The sequence below is a fragment of the Embiotoca jacksoni genome, unplaced genomic scaffold (genome assembly GCF_022577435.1).
Source record: "Embiotoca jacksoni isolate LCO1_2020_lvr unplaced genomic scaffold, fEmbJac1.0.p SCAF_20, whole genome shotgun sequence".
Taxonomy (NCBI): domain Eukaryota; kingdom Metazoa; phylum Chordata; class Actinopteri; family Embiotocidae; genus Embiotoca; species Embiotoca jacksoni.
In genome coordinates, this window is record NW_027185341.1 from 5,085,585 (window position 1) to 5,105,114 (window position 19,530).

Consider the following 19,530-nt stretch of genomic DNA (forward strand, 5'->3'; position numbering starts at 1 on the left):
TGTTTTATTGTCAATAAAAATCTTTTTTTTCTGCGTAAACAGAACAATATACAGTACATCTGCATTTGTCCAATGACTGCACATCTCTCAAGCAGGCACTTTCATGAAAAGTACTTCTTATAAGTATGAAGAATGAGCTGTGAGGGAATGGTGTCGGATAGTTTTAATAGGAAATATAGCAACAAACCATCTTCACAGTTAAAGAGAGTGGGTTTTCCTATTGAGGAATGTTTGCATGCGTGACGGTTACAGGACTCTACCAAAAGAAAGGTCTTTCATGTCCTCACACGTGTCACATGGTAGATCTGTAAATCTGAGCTTTAATACAATGACTATTAAATAACTAATCACAGTGTTTAATTTCCACTTTATCCACACAGTGCTCAGAAACCTCTCCTTAGTTATAACAGAGCATCAACAGGTTAAATCCTAAATATACTGTACATACTGTAATGTACTTATATGATGAGTTTATCAAATGATTGTGCAACGTGTTCTCTACTGCAAAGTGAAGTGCATACAGGATGAGCTGAAAAGAAGAGTTTCAAACAGCCACACACTCGGATCAAAACACAGTTAAGGAATATTAAGTTGAACGTGCAGAGTCATGGTGCGCATTAAGGAATAAAAAAATAAAATAAACAAAAAAGTCCTGATCCCTGAATTCCTCTTTGTTGAAGCAAACAGTCAGTCGACAAGACAAACACTGACACGGCAGCACGCGCAAATAGTTAAATAAAAATGCGTCAAGGAATGAGGTTGACCTTCTATGTTTCAAAGTCCTCCAGATCCAGCAGCACGATCTTCGCTGTGTTCTGAAAGAGGGCCGCTCGGTTTTGCTGCTCCCCTTTCTTCACCCAGTGCCCGTAGATGCGGAAGGCGCAGCCGTCGATGAGCTTGCGAACGCCGCGGAGGGAGTAAGGATCTCTGGCGAGCACCTCCCGGGTCAGCGGCCGAGCCCTGCGGTAACGGCTGTACATCCTGATGCAGGCGAGCACGCTCACTATCAATACCTGCAGACGGGAATCCAGACGGGGAGAGCAGATGAGAATGTGGAGGATAGTCACTTCTTCACTTACAGTTGAAATCTGCTGCCATAAAAATAGATTGTGACTCACCCTGAATGTCTTTCTGGGACTGAAGAGCCGCACATCCTCCTTCTGGTACTGTCTGAAGAAGGGATGTACTAAGGCTTGCTCGGCAGTCAGACGGACAGCTGTGTCCACCACCAACAGCCTGGATATCTGAGTATCACAGGCAGCAGGATTGTGGAAGTACACATAAAGGATTTTAGAGATACAGATATTGGAATATGATGTTTTCTTAGGCAGAAGAAAGTCTATCTTAAGAGGAAGATAGTTCAGTAGATACTAAAGGGTGATGCTGGGAACACAGGTTTACATTTAAGGTATATTAAGAACCAGTTGAGAGAATTTTTGTTTACCAGATCTTTCACAGTGTCAGACCTGTCGTCCCACTCCGGAGTGCTGAACTGATAGCGGCCCTCCATGATCATCCTCAGCATTAGCATCTGTTTGCGATGCCAGAAAGGTGGTGAGCCGGCCAGTAAGGTGAAGAGGATGACTCCACACGCCCAGCTTAACAACAGACACAATGCAGAAATTAGAAACAGACAACACGTAGGATTGTGGTTTGTAAATCTATACTGAGACCAACGTTGCATCGCTGAGGAAATGAGAGAGGAAGACCTACAGGTCGACTTCCTTGCCGTATCCTGGGTGCATTTCATCCATGGAACATTTCAGTATTTCAGGGGCCAAATATCCAGGGGTCCCACAGAGCTCTAATTATAACAAAAATACAAAACAGAAGTCAGTCTACACAAATGACAAATAGTTAATTGATGGAAAGAAAATAAGATTGTTTCATCTTATTTTCATGTGGCTCCGGAAAGTTTCTTTTGTTTTACTTTCCGCATCTAATTGACGACTCCCCTGTGTCCTTATCTTGTGACCTACAACCAACTCAGTATTATACGAAAGCAGATACAAAGGAAATGGGGGTGAATGTTAATTGTTGTTTGTCACACTGGTGGAATGAGCTCCTCATCAGGACACCGGAAAGTCTGTACATCTTCTGCCGCAAACTAAAAACACACCTCTTCCAACTTTACCTTGAATAGTTGAACTTTAGTAGCTTAAAATGGCACTTACTGATAGAACTTTGTAGTTTGGCTTTCTTGAAGAAATTGTATTTTCTTGATTCCTGTTGTTCTGGGTTTTGTACCCTCATGGTTGAATATTGTAAGTCGCTTTGGATAAAAGCGTCAGCTAAATGTAATGTAATGCACCACTGCATAAAAGCTGCCCTACGGAGGAGTGACGTTGAGCAATGCTGGACATCCTTCTTTGAGTGTACATGTATTTTGCTCCTTCTTGCAAGAAAAAATGTCCGATATGTTTGATTTTGAATCTAGCCTCTGAGTAATTTTTCTAACATCAATATATCTAGTGGCTTAACATGATGGTCAGTCATACCTCTGAGCTTCTCTCCAGGTTGCAGCTGCACAGAGAAACCAAAGTCAGACAGTTTGATGTGCCCCTGATCATCCAGGAGAATGTTCTCAGGTTTCAGATCCCGGTGCACGATGTTGAGGGAGTGGAGGTACTGTACGGCCTCCAGCAGAGCTCGCACCATGCTCCTGAAGAGAAACAAAAGACATTACATTACCATAAGAAAGGAATTCAGTCTTATTTCCAGGCAACAATTGCAATGAACACTGTGGTTCCATCGTGGAGAATGTGTAAATATGTTTCTATAATAAATTAGTCGATGGATTGTATTGACTCCGGAGCTGACCTTGTCTCCTTCTCATTTAAAGTAACTTTTTCTGTGAGGTAGTCAAATAGCTCTCCTCTTCTCATGCTGTTAAAAAAAATAAATAAAAAATGACAGGACGTTAATATTCCTATCTAATGAAAATATCATTGCATTTTATTTGTCCTCATACTCACAGGTCAAACACCAAAAATATGAAGGTTGCGGACTCGTAGGAATCAATGAGAGTGACTGAAGGGAATCAAAAGAAACAATTGAAACACGTTTGAATCTGCACAAACAGAAAATTAAAACATGTCGCAGAGTAGAATTACAACATACTGATGGAGGAGTGTCCCTTCACCATGTCGAGTACATGGATCTCTTTCAGGGTGGAGGTTTTCACCTCCTCAAGCTGCTGGGCCGTCATCTTCTCTGCCGTGATCTCAATAATTTTCACTGCCAGCTCCTGACCGGTGTGCCGGTGCACACACCTACGCACCACACTGCTCACACCCCTGAGACGCCACACAAACACAATCCAGCATCACCATCACACGGGGGCCACTGATGGTGACACATCATCAGCCTATTTTCCTGGACTCACCTTCCGATCACCTCTTTAGGGTCATACTTCTGGTAAAACTCCTTGGCCCCCACCCAGTCTGGTAGTTCATCTCCAACAACGATGTCTTTGGTCATGGTGACACGAGTCTATCACAACAGTCACATGTCTCAGTGTGTAACAGTCATGCCTGATTACCAGGAACTACTGAGCTAAGTCTCGATAAGGAAGTATGCTGTTTTTTTTTTTTTTTTTTTTTTCCTTTTGGTTTTAATTACGCTTATTAGGCCATGCTTGTGATTTGTTTACTACACACATACATCTCTCGTCTTTTTTTATTTTTATTTTTTAAAATTTTGTTTTACTGTTTTATACAACTGCAGGAGCTCAGTTATTTGGGTGCATTTCATTTGGCCTTGGTGCTGCAGCCGGTTCACTGACCGAGCAGGAAGCTACTCACCCTGTATGCGAGCAAACGACAAGAAGGAGACGGCTGGTTCCGAATCAGTATAATAGAGCCATCTCAACCGGAGGGAGGTATCATGAAGCCGCAGCTGCGTGCGATTCAGCAGCGAGCATCCAAATGAGCTCCGGTTAACGTCCCGAGCGGTGTTTACATTCAGCTCACGTTCCTCGAAACAGTTTGTAACCTGGTGTGACAATGTCCGGCGGTGCTGCCCCCGTACGGCCGGGAGTGGAGAATACAGCTTGTTTTTAATTGTTCAGGGTTTCTCAGTGGGACTAAAAAAAAAATTAAGCAACATCTCCCTATGATGTACTTAATTTTTTTTTTTTTTTTTTTTCCCCATCATTTTATTTACAGCGAGAAAGAAAAAAAAATTAATGCAATGTTACGTAGATAAATTAATGTAAATATGAGTAAATCAGATGCTAAAGTGGTGATTAAGGGGCGAATCCAAACGATGTAGCAGAAAAAAAAAAAAAAGTAAAAACATAAATAAAAGACGTTTTGTTTTGTTTTGTTTCAGTCGGTAGAGTGAGGTCTGGAGGAAGAAAAGAGAATTATAAACATACTGGTCTGAACATTACGCCATGCGAATTTTTTTTGAGAAGTAGAAACGGTGACCCGTGTGTTATTCATGGTGTTATTGCATTACCAGAAGGGTGAGTCAGACGGAAGAGAGCTGGGAGAGTCGTAAATGACAACTGTTGGAAACTATTTTAGAATATTTAAGATCAACAAGACTACTGAACATAATTTAAGTAATATTGTCATTATTTATTTATTTATTTTGTACTCGTCTGGTTCCTTTTATTTTTTTTTAATTTTTTTTTTAGATCATGTCATTTGCGGCTATAGTGTTGATGTTATTTTATTTTTTTGGTGGAAGTAACAGAGAAAGGTTTCATGTTTAGTTCACACTTCAGATCCGTAGGTGGCGGTAATGTTCCTGAAACCAATGTACAAAACCAGACAACAAAACCAAAGAAGAAGAATCGCCGTTACTTCCTGTTGCTTCTCCGGATGCCGTGAGTTACGTTTTCCGTCGCACCTTGTGAAGGTTTGTAGCGGTAATATCTTTCTGAAAACTGTACGTACATTTATGTGCATGTGGAGTTTCTTTACAGACGATCTTATGAGTGAGTTGATGGCCAGTGAATACAGATGCCAACCATTAGTCATGAACTACGACGGACAAAGCGCCGCGTAGCTAACCAGCATTAGCATAGCTCGCGTCAGCGAGCTTGTAAAAGTCCACGAATCTTTGTAGAAATGTCAAATTGAAATTGGTGGACGTTTTTCAGACAGTGGCTCACACAATAAGGGGGCCACATAAACGTCCAAGCACTTAGATGAACAGTAGAAGAGCATTGTGAGTCTTTTAAGACCCGTGGTCTCACTATAAGGCTAATGCCGCTCTTAGCTGTAATCAAATGAATGAGTTTTTCTTTGTAAACCGATCCACAGTTTATTAAAGCTGCAACAGCGCAAGGATCTAATGCCCTTTTTTATCTGATGCAGGGGAAGGAAAGATGTCAGGTGCTGGGGGAGGGAAGCGGCCCTCGGGAGGGGACAGCCCCCCTGGCCCACCTGAGAAGAAAAGCAAGAAGGAGGAGAAGACCACCACCACACTTATTGAACCAATACGCATCGCGGGAGTCTCCTCTACGGTCAGTCATTTGGTCTTTATTCTCACAAACCTTAGTTTTGCCAAACGACAATCAATATTTCTAATATCCTGTACTTTGGTGTTTGTCCCCGTGCAGGAGGAGATGGACATGAAGGTGCTGCAGTTCAAGAACAAGAAGTTGTGTGTGCGCTTGGAGCAGAGGCAGGCGATGGAGGATGAGTTACGTGAGAAAATTGAAAAGCTGGAGAAGAGGCAAGCCACCGATGATACAACGCTGCTGATTGTCAATCGCTACTGGTCGGAGGTACTTCTGCACATTTGATTACATTGTTTTACCCTGAGCTCCGTTTTAACATGTAACCTGATGCAGGGTTTTTCCTACTTGTGTAACATTTAAGTGCAACATCCAGTATTTGTTTCTCAGCACTTAAGCCACGATAGTCAGGCAGTGCATTTAGAAATACATATATTTATGATAAAAGTACAAAAATGACCCAGTTTTTAGTCCAAAAAAATCCCCACAATCCCTTACTGCTATCACAGCTCCGAAGCATCCAGAGACCCAGAGAAAACCCTGTGATGTAAGATTTGGGTCTATACTATGGAAACCACTTTAAACCAGATGGTCAGATTAATCTGTTACATTATTATTATTATTATTATTATTACAATCTCCATTTGTCTGCCTTAATCTGGATACATGAAGTGATATGTATTTTTGTTTTGTTTCTGGGAATGTAAACAAAGTCATTTAGCAGAGTTCTGCACTTTTCCCATTCTGTGGAAGCACTACAGTAGTGGTTGGTCAAAAGTGGATTGATGCTGTATGACGGTATACAAACCCGTAGTAATCCTTTAACACCTTTTCCAATCGTTGTGTTTCTGATTTGCAGTTGGAAGAGAATGTGCACGTCCTACGCAAACGTGTTGAGCCAGAGGCTCCGGTAACCTCTACCCCAGCCCCACCCTTGGCCCCGCTCCCCGAGCCCACCCCTATAGAGGAGGATGGTGTCACTCTGGCGTCACCAACCGCCGTTGTGCCGCCACCTCCTCTCCCAGAGGCCCAGAATGAGGGAGAGCAGCCAGAGCAGCCGCAGGAGGAACGTCCAGAAGAGCGCCAGGACGAGCAGCAGCCCCCTCCTCCTGCTGGGTCAGAAGAGTTAATGACACCAACTGAGGCACCGCTGGATTCAAAAACGGGTACCAGCTTTTTATGTGACAAAGCTAATCCTCTGAAAGCCTTCGTAGTTGACATTTACCGCTGTAAATCTGACTTTTGACTTTATTTATTAAATCCTTTCAAGCAGTGCTTTAACTAAAGTATCTACATGGCTCTTTTTTCTCATGAAGTTACAGCATCAATCTTGTAAATGTTTCTGCTCTATCGCTGCTGTGGTTTACCTGTGTAGTTTTGCTGCATTTCAAATATAATCATTTTCAAATATGTGCAGATGCATCGCTGCCTCCTCCTCCTCTAAGTGAAAATGCCAGGGGTTTTCTGGCCACGCTGGAGCAGAGCAGTGAGGAGGAACTGACCCTGCACCTCCAGGACCGAATGCAGTTCAGCAAAGAAGCCATTGCCTGCTTGGTCTGTGTCTTTGACAGGCTGCACTGTCGCATCAACGACATGTGCAAGTTGGCTTCAGGTAACTGTGGAGACATGCTTGTTCATTAATCATTCCTGTAGGTTAAGCTATTGACACACATGCATATAGGTAAAGAGGAATGTCAGCAGCACATTTTATAGCCTATTTTAAAATGAATTACTTGCTTCAAATTGAACTTCATATGTCATTACTGAGTTGTGCACAAACTGAAATATGAGTGAAGTTATTTTACACTTGTTAATGCCACTCTGATTTGGCACATTTATGTTCTTCGGTAGCATGTGAGAACGATAGCCAGCCTGACATCATCAATGTGAACCACACTCTGCTGGAGGAGAACAGTCGACTTCGAGACCTAGCCACTCTCCTACAGGGACGTCACCACAAGATGTCCATGGAGGTACAATGTCCTTTGCGATGTTTGTGGGTGTCAGCGTGTATGTTGAACATCTTTCAAGCGTAGAGAGGAGAGAGTGTCTGAACGAGGAAGATTGTAATTATGTGTGCACATAGCCATTGCATTTGGTAAATACTTGTCAGTGATCAAGGAGTTTTTATCTCGCTGTCTTGCAGTACAATGAGTTGGTGGACAAGGTGACCAGCTCGGAGACCAAAGTGTCTGAGATGGAGACGACGGTGGAGGACCTGCAGTGGGACATCGAGAAAGTCCGCAACAGAGTGCAAAAGCTCAACAAACACCTAGCAGATTCAATGGAGCAGGTGTGTTTGTGTCATGTCTGTTTACAACATCTGTGCCTCTTTCCTTGGGAGGCAGTGTTTTTAAAAAAACAATTTTTAAAAATTTTTTTTTAATCTGTTCACGAGGTGTTGGCTCATCCTTTTTGTTTTTCACCAATAGCTGAGTTTACATTGATAAGGCATTAAGCATCAATGCGTGTCAGGCCAGCTGCTCTTATTGATGCATATCCAATGAAGTAATGTTACTTCTATCTGAAAATGAAGATAGGATGTCACAAGATGCATGTACAGTAGCACAGAAACAGTATGTGAACTCCGGGAAATATCTGGTTTTCTGCCTTTGTCAAAGTCACAAGTATAGAAAAACACAATGTGCTTACACTGATCACATAAAATCAACTCTCTTTCATGAACACATCCATTAAAGAGTCACAGTATTGGTGAAAACAGTAAGGAGTTATTATATGGTTGAACTTTGTTTTTGAATTTTGGATCAATGTTCCTCAGAAATGCTTTAGTTCAGCCATCTTCTCAGGATGTCTGATGTGAACGATTGTCTGGGAGTCATTTCACAGTGCAGTGTGATGAAGTCGAGGCTCAGACTGGTCATAGATTTTCTTTGTGTGAAGCCATTTTATTGTAGACTTATTGGTGTATACTGTCACTGTTCAGCTGCATTACTTGTAACCCTTTCCAGCTTTATGCAAATCAGTAACTTTTGATTGTAAATCCTCTGAGAGCTCTTTTTTTGTGAAGCATGGTTCACCTCAACAGAAGCTCAATGTAAATTTGTAAATTGAAAACTTTTGGTTTGTGAATGTCTCCAATTAGCTTTTGTTGATGTCATCAGCCATACTTTTTCCAACTTACACCGTGAATGCACAACATGATGATATGTGTTTTATTAGTTAAAATATATTGTCTAACTCGGATGAAGATGAACATTAGTCTAAATATTTACAGATAATTTCAAAGGGTTCTTTTATTTTTTCTTGCCATTGTTAGTGTGCTGCATGTTTTAATGTTTGTCTTGTTTGTTCTTCTTTATAACACTTGTTCTGTGTTTGCTGTCTGCAGCTAAAGTCTGGATACAGCAGCAGTGGCAGCTCAGGTGGGCTACCTGGAGGTCAGATTACTCTGAACATCCAAAAGGTGAGAATTAGGGTGGTTCGAAACATAAGGAAGTACCTGTTTACAACTAATTTTGCTTAACGTGTGTGTGTGGTTTTTTTTGTGTGCATGTAACTGATTTCCAAATCCATCGTGCACATTTCTATATTTGTAAGACGTTGTCTTTGTTATTATGTTTAGTTTGAGAGTCTCAATGCCGAGTTGGAGCACAACCAGGAGCTGGCAAACAGTCGCATGGCAGAGTTGGAGAAACTGCAGGTGGAGCTCCAGGAGGCTGTGAGGGAGAGCGAGAAGCTCAAGGTAAACAAAATGTATTTTGATGGTATGATAGAAGCATCTTCATCACCAAACCTGGTAAGTGCAGTGGTAACAGATTCTTTAATCCTCAATGTACATCCTTCATTTTCAGATGGACTTGCGCAATATTCCAGAAGAGGTTGTGAAAGAAACCTTAGAGTACAAATGTCTGCAGTCTCAGTTCTCTCTGCTGTACAACGAGTCTCTTGGGGTCAAAACCCAGCTGGATGAGGCCCGGGCTCTCCTGCTCACCGCGAAGAACGCTCACCTCCGACAGATTGAGCACATGGAGGTGACGGTGTTTTCTGCGAATGTTTTTCAATGCGAAAAAGTTGTATTTTTGTGTTTTTACAACTTCTTAGCAACATGTTCAACAATGTGTGACTGTTTTCAATCATTCAGAGTGATGAGCTGTCCCTTCAGAAGAAGCTGCGGACGGAGGTCATCCAGCTAGAGGACACTCTGGCTCAGGTGCGCAAAGAGTACGAGATGCTGCGCATCGAGTTTGAGCAGAACCTGGCAGCCAACGAGCAAGCAGGTACTTTTTCAAAACGCACCCTCATTCAACTATATCACTGTAAGAGATGTTTTTGTAAATCACGACAATTTGAGGATGGTACTCAAGTGAATATGAAGCAACATACTGATCAGCAAAGTATGTCATTTTCATCATCTGTTAGCACTGCTGTAATATTGCATATCTGTTATGATGTCCCTTCTGTTCACCATGACTTAAGGGCAACATTTATGTTCATAATGCAGTTTCATAACGGTGAATGAGTCAAAACAAACATTGTGTGTGTGTGTGTGTGTGTGTGTGTGTGTGTGTGTGTGTGTGTGTGTGTGTGTGTGTGTGTGTGTGTGTGCGTGCGTGCGTGCGTGCGTGCGTGCGTGCGTGTCTGCTCAGGACCAATCAACAGGGAGATGCGGCATTTGATCAGCAGCCTTCAAAACCACAACCTACAGTTGAAAGGTGATGTGCAGCGCTACAAGAGGAAGCTGCGGGAAACACAGATGGAGATCAATAAGGTAGATTACGCCGACGCTGACTGCTCTCAGCAAATGCTGCTTGGTAATGATCATAATAATTCTTAAAATCTTGGTTTGCTTTGTCGACAGTTACGCTGTCAGAGTGGCGACACCGGGGTTCTGATTCTAGAGGAGACGACGAATGACAGCATCGATGTGAAAAAGGAGGACGACGAAGACCAGGAGGAAGAGGAGGAGAGGAGGAAGGAGCTGGAGAGGCAGCGAGCCCGGGAGAGGGAGAGGGAGAGGGAGGCCGAGCGAGAGCGAGAGAGGGAACGCGAGAGAGAGAGGCAGCGCAGCGACGAGCTGAAGAGGAAGGACTCGGACACACTGAAGATGCTCAGAGTAGAACTCAAGTAAATCCCCCTTCTGTTGAACTCCACTTTCATTTATAACACCAAAATGTTTGGCCATAATCACACATTTGCTGTCAAATATTGTTCCTTCCCGTGCAGCATATTTTGGAGGGAAATGTCTCCATGACAATTAAACAAAGTAGACACACATGCACAGTGCAGTGATCAATCACAAACTCGCACAGACGCCGGCATCACCACCACAAAGACTGCACAAAAAACAAACTATACTGCTCTGAAAGTCACCGACTGTCAATCCGGTTTGTGCATGATTTGAAGCTTAATTACAATTATGTGATTGTTTATTTTATTGTAATGTATTTATCTTCTCTAATCTTATCAGGAAAGCGCAGGAGTCCCAGAAAGAGATGAAGCTCCTGTTGGACATGTATAAGTCAGCGCCAAAGGAGCAAAGAGACAAAGTGCAGCTGATGGCAGCTGAGCGCAAATCTAAAGCTGAGGTTTGTTTCTTTTTGTTCTCCCAATCGTACTTTTGTCAATTTTTTGCTTGTAGCAAAAAGCTTTTTGTCAGGGGCTGATACTGAAATATTGATACAGAAGTGCTCAAACCATATCAAAAACTGTCCAGGTGGATGAGCTGAGGATGCGAGTGCGAGAGCTGGAGGAGAGGGAGAGGAAGGAGAGCAAGAAACTGGCCGATGAAGATGCCCTCAGGAAGATCCGAGTGGCAGAGGAGACCATTGAGCACCTGCAGAAGAAACTCGCTGCCACTAAGCAGGTATGTGTGTGTTGTGTACGGTTAAACATGTCAAAGCATGTGAGTGGAGCGGGAATAGGAGTGGAGGAGGATGAGTACGACATTTTTACCTTTATAAACTTCTCGTTCCAACGGGAGAAAAGACAGCACAAATTCCTCACTAGTGTTCTTTGACTTTCCAACTGTGCGTAAACAGCAAAAAAGAAACTATCTTAGCGAAAATATACCTATGTATAATTTTAACATTTAGCATTAGCAGCAAATTGACTTTTCAACTGTGATAGGAATTTCACACCAGCAAAAATTGAGGTTTGAACTGTCAACCCTGTTTAAATGTCACCGTAGGTGGATATAAACTAAGCTATGTTAAGAATGAAAGTAGTGCAATGAGTATCATATTTGCCTAAGAACATAGTAAAGAGGAACTGAAAGCTGGCGCTGTGGCCTGGATCTGATCAGCTGAGTGTGTTAAAGGGAACCTTGAAGGTTGACAATCAAAGAGAATTAATGTGCAGGAAAACAAAGTAGAAACTAGACGTTTGAAACAAAATATGTCTGTACTGTATGTGCAGTGCAGTAACATGGTAACTGTTTTATTGCCATCTTAACAAACACAATTTGGTCGCGATGTCACCAAAAGCGGTACGATTGAACCGATGGAGGATGCCATCCCCCAGCGGGGGGGGCTACATCCCATAACTGTGCCGCAGACAGTTCACACTAAACGAATGCTCTAAACATGTTTTCTGACATAATCTGAACGCAGCATTATTTAACTGAAGTCAACCAGTTCAGAGTTTTGGGTCATTTTTCCTGGGGAAAGCAGCACAGATAAGCAGACACAAGGGACCAGTTGCACAAGTAAATAAGATCAAGAACACGTAGATCGCGAGCAGAAAGGAGTTGAAGCAACAGGTATTGAAGAAAGTGAGACACCCTCTTTCTCTGGAGCCTCATTCTGTTAGACTTTTATGACAAATTTCAGGTCTGTGAATTCCCGAACAGTTTGTAATTTAAAACCTGAACCGAGACCCCATCGCAGCAGTTCAGGCTCAGATTATTAATTTTTTTTCTGCCTTGAACTAAAATAGAAAATAAAATAGATTTAATAGGAGGCTTTCGTGAAAGCGTCTGTAGACAGCCTGTGTTTTTAGTCACTACACAGCTGCTCATAGCCCACAGTAACTAACGTTATGTTTACATCACAGTACTGTAAAGTTTACTATCACATACCAGGAGATAACGAAAGTATTATTAGCAGTGTGATACTGGCAGAAGTATCAATACTTACTGTAACAGTAACAAATGATCATCTTACTTTGTCTAAAATAAACCAACACCTGACTATCCTGAACCCCATCGGGACGGGACTGCGTCCACGGCAGCGTGTTTTGTTACAGATGCAGCAGTGAAATCTCTCCAGCTGTGTAAAACAGGCTCCGGTAATAAAGCAGCTCTGTTCCTCCTCCTGTTAGATGAAACGTGGACTCGTTGTCCTGTCGGGCTGGAGTTTGTTCAATCTGCACAAACCCAGTAATTCACCATCATGAAAGATAAAACTAGCAAAAAAACACCAACTCATTAAAGTCGCTCCGACTCTCCTCCACCTGCTACTGCACAGCGTGCCGAGGCAGAGACGACTCCCTTGTCTGATTTAATGCCTTGGAAAAACAAAATCAATTGCACTGCTCAAAATTCTCACGTTTTCATCGGAATTTATGTCTTTTTTGCACGACTTCTTTTGTTTCACCTCCAGTTTCTGTCTGATGTGTCAGTAATTTGTATGCATATTTACTGGCTTTTGAAAACTGTTGCCATGGCAGCAGTGTCAATGAAAAGAGGTGAAAAAAGATTGCTCATAGTTTTTAATACACAAAGCAACCATATTCACATTCTAGTTTTGACAATTTGTTTCCTCTTTTTTTTTTTTTTTTTTTTTTTTTTTTTTTTTTTTTTTTTTTTTTTTTTTTTTTTTTTTTTTTTTTTAACCTTGTAAGTTACTTTTTGTTTAATTTACAAACGTACTTGCTTTAGGCTTTTTTTTTGTTATTTAATTGCTGTCAAATCGAAAACACTAGTATGATGTCAGTATCTTGCTTGAACAGCACTATGTGTATATATACGTGTGCAGAGACTCTATGGTGACTCTGAAAAGCAGCTCTAACATTTTCTATCTTGCAAAAATGATTTTCGTGTCTCAACCTGCTGAAAGAGAGAATCAGAGGTGTACTATGAACTGATGACGCTGACGATTTAAGGAAAAAAATATATATAAATCAGAAAATGTGAGAAAAACCTTTTCGATGAGTCAACCTGATAAATTCTAAGTATGCAAAGCACTCAGATCTGAGCTCACACGCTTGTAAACGTGTGAGGATTTCATTAGTACGACATTTCAGGGAATATGAGAGCAAAGACTCGCAACATGGAAAGTATAAAAGCATCATCTGGCCTGTGTCAAATGTCTGTGAAGTAATGTCATCACAATTCTAAAACTTTATTTGCATAGATGGTGGATACACCCACATTAGATAATGTAATACTCTCTTTGTTTCACATTGATATTCATTCTTTTGTTGACCGTAGTGCTATCAGCTTATTAGTTGCTATGAATCACGTTATCTTCACACGCGTCAACCAATGAGACACGAGCTTTTACCCTCTTACTCATACCTTGTAACAGATGTGGAGATCAGATAGTTTGCTGCTGCTCATGCTTGGGAGGTCTTGCAGAACATAATTAGCAGAAGGTAAAACGCAGTCTGGACTGATAATGATTCATTCGGCCTTTTACTTAGGCCTTTATATCTGCTGTGAAGTTGAAGCACAGCGACTACGGCTGCAGTGGACTCGTGTTTGATTTGTTTCCCTCAGTCCCCAGCTGCCAAAACTATCCAATAAACAAGCTACTTGTGAGTTCATCTGACTTCAATTTATGGGCCCAAGTTGGGTCATAAACGAGGAGCTTGAATAAAAAGTTACAAATGCGTGTAGCACAGAAACAAACCAGGTGTGTTTGCATCTTTAGATCCGTGGCCATAAATAGAACGGGCGGGAAGCTTTGACCTTCTCGCGATTAGATGACAACTCTTCTGTAAAAACTATTGTTGATTAATTAAAAAGAAGAGGGACACAAAGTTACCACTCTTAACGTCACCATACTGTGTCCAACTATTGACTCCAGTTCTTTGAACACTGAGCTGAAACTCAGCTGACAGTTAAGCAGCTGTCATTTGTGTCATTGTCTGGCAGAAAAAGCAGAGAAAGATGTTGGACACAGCTTTTTTTATTTAAGCTAATTTTTGTTACATAGCTTATTGATTTGTGTTTACTGTGTTGTTGTCAGTGTTGCGTCTCCAGAGGTGGAGAACGGCTTCTTGGCAGCACTACTAATATTGAGAGAAAGTCATCATAATCCAAAACACTGCTATTGTTTTTTAGTGCTGGAGTTCAGTGCTCTGTTAATATTCATCTGTCTGTGATGAGGTACAAAGTGTTCACAAAACACTGTGTTATGGAAACTAATTATACAACCATTTAATCCATAACATGCCCTTACTTTTGCTTTTTGTGAAGACGAACTATAAGATGAGGGCAATAGGTGTCAGTCAGTATCATCACGATTATTTGTCACAGATAATTGCAATGAATTTGTCTTTTTAAGTTAATTTTACGTCACCATTGTAGTATACGTGTAATTATAGTTTAATAATACACATAAACGTTCTGAAGATGATGACACATTTAATGTCATTAAACATCAGAACATATTAAGAAAGTTTAAATTTCTATTTTGTTATTTAGGCAAAAATTGCACTGAGCAGATATGACATAAATAAAAGCTTTAAAAAAACCAAAAGAAATTACTATGACTGGTACCAATAATCAAAAGTAACATTGTACTATAGAGGTAATTCTCCACTCATGTGCCATTAAACCAGGGGGAGGTGATGTCATTAAAACACCTGGAAGATGATATGATATAGGAATATGACATTTCTGTTCATTTCATCCAGCTGTTATTATCGACAGGAATGGAAACTATTCTAACGATTGTGCAATATATTTGTGGTCAGCTCAGATAATCATGATCAGGCGATTATGTAATAATTGACAGACCTAGTAGCATGTGTGCCCTGTACATCAGGTAATATGATATCACACTCAACTTTAACTGGCAGACTGTGAGTCTTCATACCAATTGATATCACATAGTTTGAACATTGTTTCTGATTTAGATTGATAAGATGCACATGTTTTTATTTCAGAAAATAATTTGTTGTAATACACTAGTGCGCCAAAATAAAATGGTTTGTTTGTGTGTTGTGATGGTTTGTGTTTTTATTGTTGTGGTCGAAGTACTGAGGAAGAAGTTGGGAAAATTAGATACTGGCGATTTTGTTTTTAATCCGTAAAAATGTTGTAAATATGTTGTTTCATACACATGGAATAGTTTTAGTAAGTATTACAATGAGAGAAGTGTATTGCTCTTTGTGAAATAACACAGACATGTTTGAGTCACTCCAAACGCTGTTGAAATCAGACCCCACCTGATTCATTAACTGGATCCAGAAGCCCCATCACTGTCTGTCACTGGCTTTTCATTGTTTTAATCACTGGCACGTGTATCTTTTGAGGAGGAGGAAGCCCTGCTGAGTGAGATGGATGTAACGGGGCAGGCCTTCGAAGACATGCAGGAGCAGAACAGCCGGCTGTTGCAGCAGTTGCGGGAGAAGGATGATGCCAATTTCAAGCTGATGAGCGAGCGAATCAAATCCAACCAGATCTACAAGCTGCTGAAAGAGGAGAAGGAGGAGCTGGCCGACCAAGTTCTGACATTCAAAACCCAGGTGAAGTGTAACTTTCTTGACCTGAGAAAAGCACCACTGAATGGTTTTCATTGTGTCCTGGCACCGAAGTACCAGCTGGTTACTGTTGCTGTCTCTTCCAGGTGGATGCCCAGCTGCTGGTGGTGCAAAAGCTGGAAGAAAAGGAGGGAGTCCTACAGAGCACATTGGCTGCTCTGGAAAAGGAGCTGTCTGTCAGAACACAAGCACTAGAACTCAACAAGAGGAAGGTGAGAAGAGCCATCAATCATACTGTCAGCTCTTACTCTGCAGATGTGCAGATCCATGAGTTCAGTGCTGCCAGTTGTGATTTATTCTAAATGTAAATACTGAACGTCTCCTTCAGAGAATCTGCATAGTAACACGTGCAAAAAGTCGTACAGATATTTAAGTTTTGCTGACACAAGACAGTGCAGCAATGAGCTACAATGTTAACAAATGAAACCCAGCATTTGTCCCGATACCCACACTTGGAATTTTTTTCAAGTAGATCAGTGCCTACTAGTGTGACATGTTTCTGGTAATAATTAACATGGCAAGTTCTTCAAATGTGTGAACGAGACAGAGACACAGTTAATCAGGTCATCTTGTTGGTTGTGAATATTATTGCTTGAATTAGTTTTTTACTTTTGATGTTTTTTTTTTTTTTTAACAAATGAGAAAATAATAATAATAATAATTAAAACAAAATAGATTTATCACTGTGTTCCAATGGGCTACTTATGTTCTAACACTCATTATTTTGAGTGAATAAGTGTGTTCACACTGTCAGTACAGAAACATGCTGTGCACTAGAAGTACCAGGATGTTGCACTCAAAACGGCCCAAAAAAGAAGTGTGAAATGCTGCCCATTTTTCTCCCCTAAACGGCCCCCATTTTGTCTTAACCACTGAAGTAAAGTTTTTTTTTTTTTCATCAAGTACCACCATACTGCTGTATATGGGAAGTAAGTCACGGGGAACACATGCTTAAAGTTGAACAGGAAACACACAAAAATGTCCGCTTTAACTGAAGCGGCCTGGAAGCTGTGAAAAGAATGTCAAAGCTGATCTGATGTGCTGTGGAAAATACTGTCATTAATGATGGGAAGTATACAGAAGCTACGGTAAATAGTCGACGCTCAAGGAACAGCCTCCCCCATGCTCGATGTACCACCAACACATTACAACTCAGGAATCTCACTGTTAGCTTTTTTTTTTTTTTTTTTTTTTATTATTATTGAGTGCGTCCGCTTCCTTCCCTGCTGCAGGCGGTGGAGGCTGCACAGCTGGCAGAGGACCTGAAGGTGCAGCTGGAGCACACGCAGGCCAAGCTGAAGGAGATCCAGGTCTCTGTGGCTGAGAACCGCACGGCCCGGGAGAGGGAGAGCAGCAACCTGAAACGCGCACAGGTCCGTCCGACTTGTACTCCGGACCTACTCGAGTAACTCCCAAAGCTCTGACGGCGTGATCACGTTCCTGGTAAAAATGTAGCTGACAGCTCTGTCCTCTTTCTAGGAGGATCTGTCCAGGCTGAGACGGAAGCTGGAGAAACAGAAGAAGGTGGAGGTGTACTCCGATGCAGATGAGATCCTACAGGAGGAAATTAATCAGTACAAGGTGAGAAGGACAGAATATTGTTTACGTGCACAGAAATTTGCGACTTTAATTAACTCGTGAGGGACACGGGAATTACAAAAGCAGCCGGCGTGCCCAGTCTGAAGCAGACCGTTGTCAACAGAACTATGAAGTGAAAAATGATTGTGTCGGCACGTGAAAAATACGACGGCTTCGCTCAACTGGCTGGCAGTGGTAGTTTTTCCATAAAATAAACCTTCTCGGAAATATCACGGCCTCTTTGTGCTTCGGGGACATGAAAAATTGTACATGTCACACCCTCAAGTATTAGTTGAGTTGCCATACAATTGAATAGAAGTGATAGCTGTGTGAGGCCCAAACACATGTATTTTTCTGTCCACAGGCCAAGCTGCGCTGCCCCTGCTGCAACACGCGAGACAAGGAGACGGTGCTCACAAAGTGTTTCCACGTTTTCTGCTACGAGTGTCTGAAGATGCGCTACGACACGCGGCAGAGGAAGTGCCCCAAGTGCAACTGTGCCTTCGGCGCCAACGACTTTCACCGCATCTACATCACCTAAGTCATAGAAACAGAGGAGCGAAGAGAGAAAAACAGTAGACAGAACCAAAGGAGAGGAAAGAATAGAGAAGAGACAAAGGTGCACAGGATGTTTTCAAAGAGGCAGACGTTTTGGGGACATCAGATGAGTGGGGACGTCCCCATTTTAATCTCTTTGGAAAGACTCGTTTTACCACGTCGTCGCCATTTGGTGATTAATTCAGTGACCAAACCGATAGTGACACATCTGACTGAGAGTGTTGTACTGTAGTTAAATAAAAAAGTTGTTTGTCGAACAGGGATCTTCTTACATGTTGAGCTGCTCTGCAGTTCTTGTTTAGTCTTAGAGACCCGCTTCTTTTTAACAAACTGGGCCCACTTTTCAAGTTTTTTTTTGTTTGTTTGTTTTTTTTATATATTGAAAAACTTGGAACTGCAATGAAATGTGGTCGATCATCTCAGAGTGTTTCTTTGAACAGTTCGGTCCTGCTGGTTTTGCAAATCTCATAAAATTATTGAAGCTGAAATTTAAACATCAAAATTAAAAGAAGCCATCCTTTGCAGATTTTGTATGTTTAAAACGAAATGTGTTTCTAATTTATTCAATACAACAGCCAGAGTCGTCTTACGTCTTTGGATAGGCTATAGTATTAACAATGCCTGAGAGACATCAGCTAGTTTGGCACCCAGTCAGCACATAGAGGAGGGTTTGGATCACCTTGGGCAAGGTCCTCTGTGTGTGTTCATCCTGTTGCCATGGTTCCTGTTGGAGAGTTCGACACAACATCTGCAGCTTATACTGCCTCATTACTGATGAAATCACTCCAGTGGAAAGTCGGCTCATATGGGTGTCCTTAGTGGGCCGTACTGCTCCAGGTCCTCTCAGACCGCTTTCCTAAAGGTTAGTCGTGACAGTCGAGTACAAAAACATCTGTGTAACAACATGCCTCCAACCAAATTGAGCCAATAAAACCCCCTTCCCCCCTCTGATCTGATGATGTGAACTATTTACTGGGAGGTTGGTTAGCGTCTGTTTGACGTTAGCTCTTGTGGGAAAGACAGTTCGCACCATGTAGCACATAAAACAGTTCCAGGTTGCAGAGAGAAAGAGTGAAAATATATAGTTTATCAGGCATTTGGGAACAGTCAAGAATTACTCAAGAATCGGCGATAATGATGCAAAAAAAAAAAAAAAAAAGATAGTTTTTAATAACAGGGCTGCATTCATGAATGTATACAACCGGTCATAAATAAATGAGTAGATTTCACTGTGTGCATATTTGTGTGCCACAGAG

General features: G+C 41.6%; 2 protein-coding genes across 4 annotated transcripts; one reads left to right on the forward strand and one right to left on the reverse strand.

Moving 5' to 3' along the window:
* Positions 1–5: 5 nt before the first annotated feature.
* Positions 6–3,995, reverse strand: phkg2 (phosphorylase kinase, gamma 2 (testis)). Of its 2 annotated transcripts, XM_069155839.1 has the most exons (10): positions 3,804–3,995; positions 3,386–3,492; positions 3,121–3,296; positions 2,976–3,030; positions 2,821–2,886; positions 2,499–2,662; positions 1,714–1,804; positions 1,445–1,598; positions 1,119–1,244; positions 6–1,013 (listed from the first exon to the last, which is right to left on the reverse strand). In XM_069155839.1, the coding sequence occupies exons 2-10, from the start codon at positions 3,478–3,480 to the stop codon at positions 768–770; spliced, it is 1,173 nt and encodes a 390-aa protein (XP_069011940.1). In that variant the 5' UTR covers positions 3,481–3,492; positions 3,804–3,995; the 3' UTR covers positions 6–767. The 2 variants fall into 2 exon arrangements, with proteins under 2 accessions (XP_069011940.1, XP_069011941.1); XM_069155840.1 differs by having other exon boundaries at positions 3,386–3,995.
* Positions 3,996–4,795: 800 nt separating this feature from the next.
* Positions 4,796–18,531, forward strand: rnf40 (ring finger protein 40). Of its 2 annotated transcripts, none has more exons than XM_069155834.1 (20): positions 4,796–4,866; positions 5,328–5,476; positions 5,573–5,740; positions 6,330–6,636; positions 6,888–7,082; positions 7,322–7,443; positions 7,617–7,763; positions 8,820–8,894; positions 9,054–9,173; positions 9,283–9,462; positions 9,573–9,708; positions 10,078–10,199; positions 10,290–10,555; positions 10,899–11,016; positions 11,145–11,294; positions 15,911–16,123; positions 16,225–16,350; positions 17,371–17,511; positions 17,618–17,719; positions 18,081–18,531. In XM_069155834.1, the coding sequence occupies exons 2-20, from the start codon at positions 5,339–5,341 to the stop codon at positions 18,255–18,257; spliced, it is 3,003 nt and encodes a 1,000-aa protein (XP_069011935.1). In that variant the 5' UTR covers positions 4,796–4,866; positions 5,328–5,338; the 3' UTR covers positions 18,258–18,531. The 2 variants fall into 2 exon arrangements, with proteins under 2 accessions (XP_069011935.1, XP_069011936.1); XM_069155835.1 differs by having other exon boundaries at positions 15,914–16,123.
* Positions 18,532–19,530: the final 999 nt, after the last annotated feature.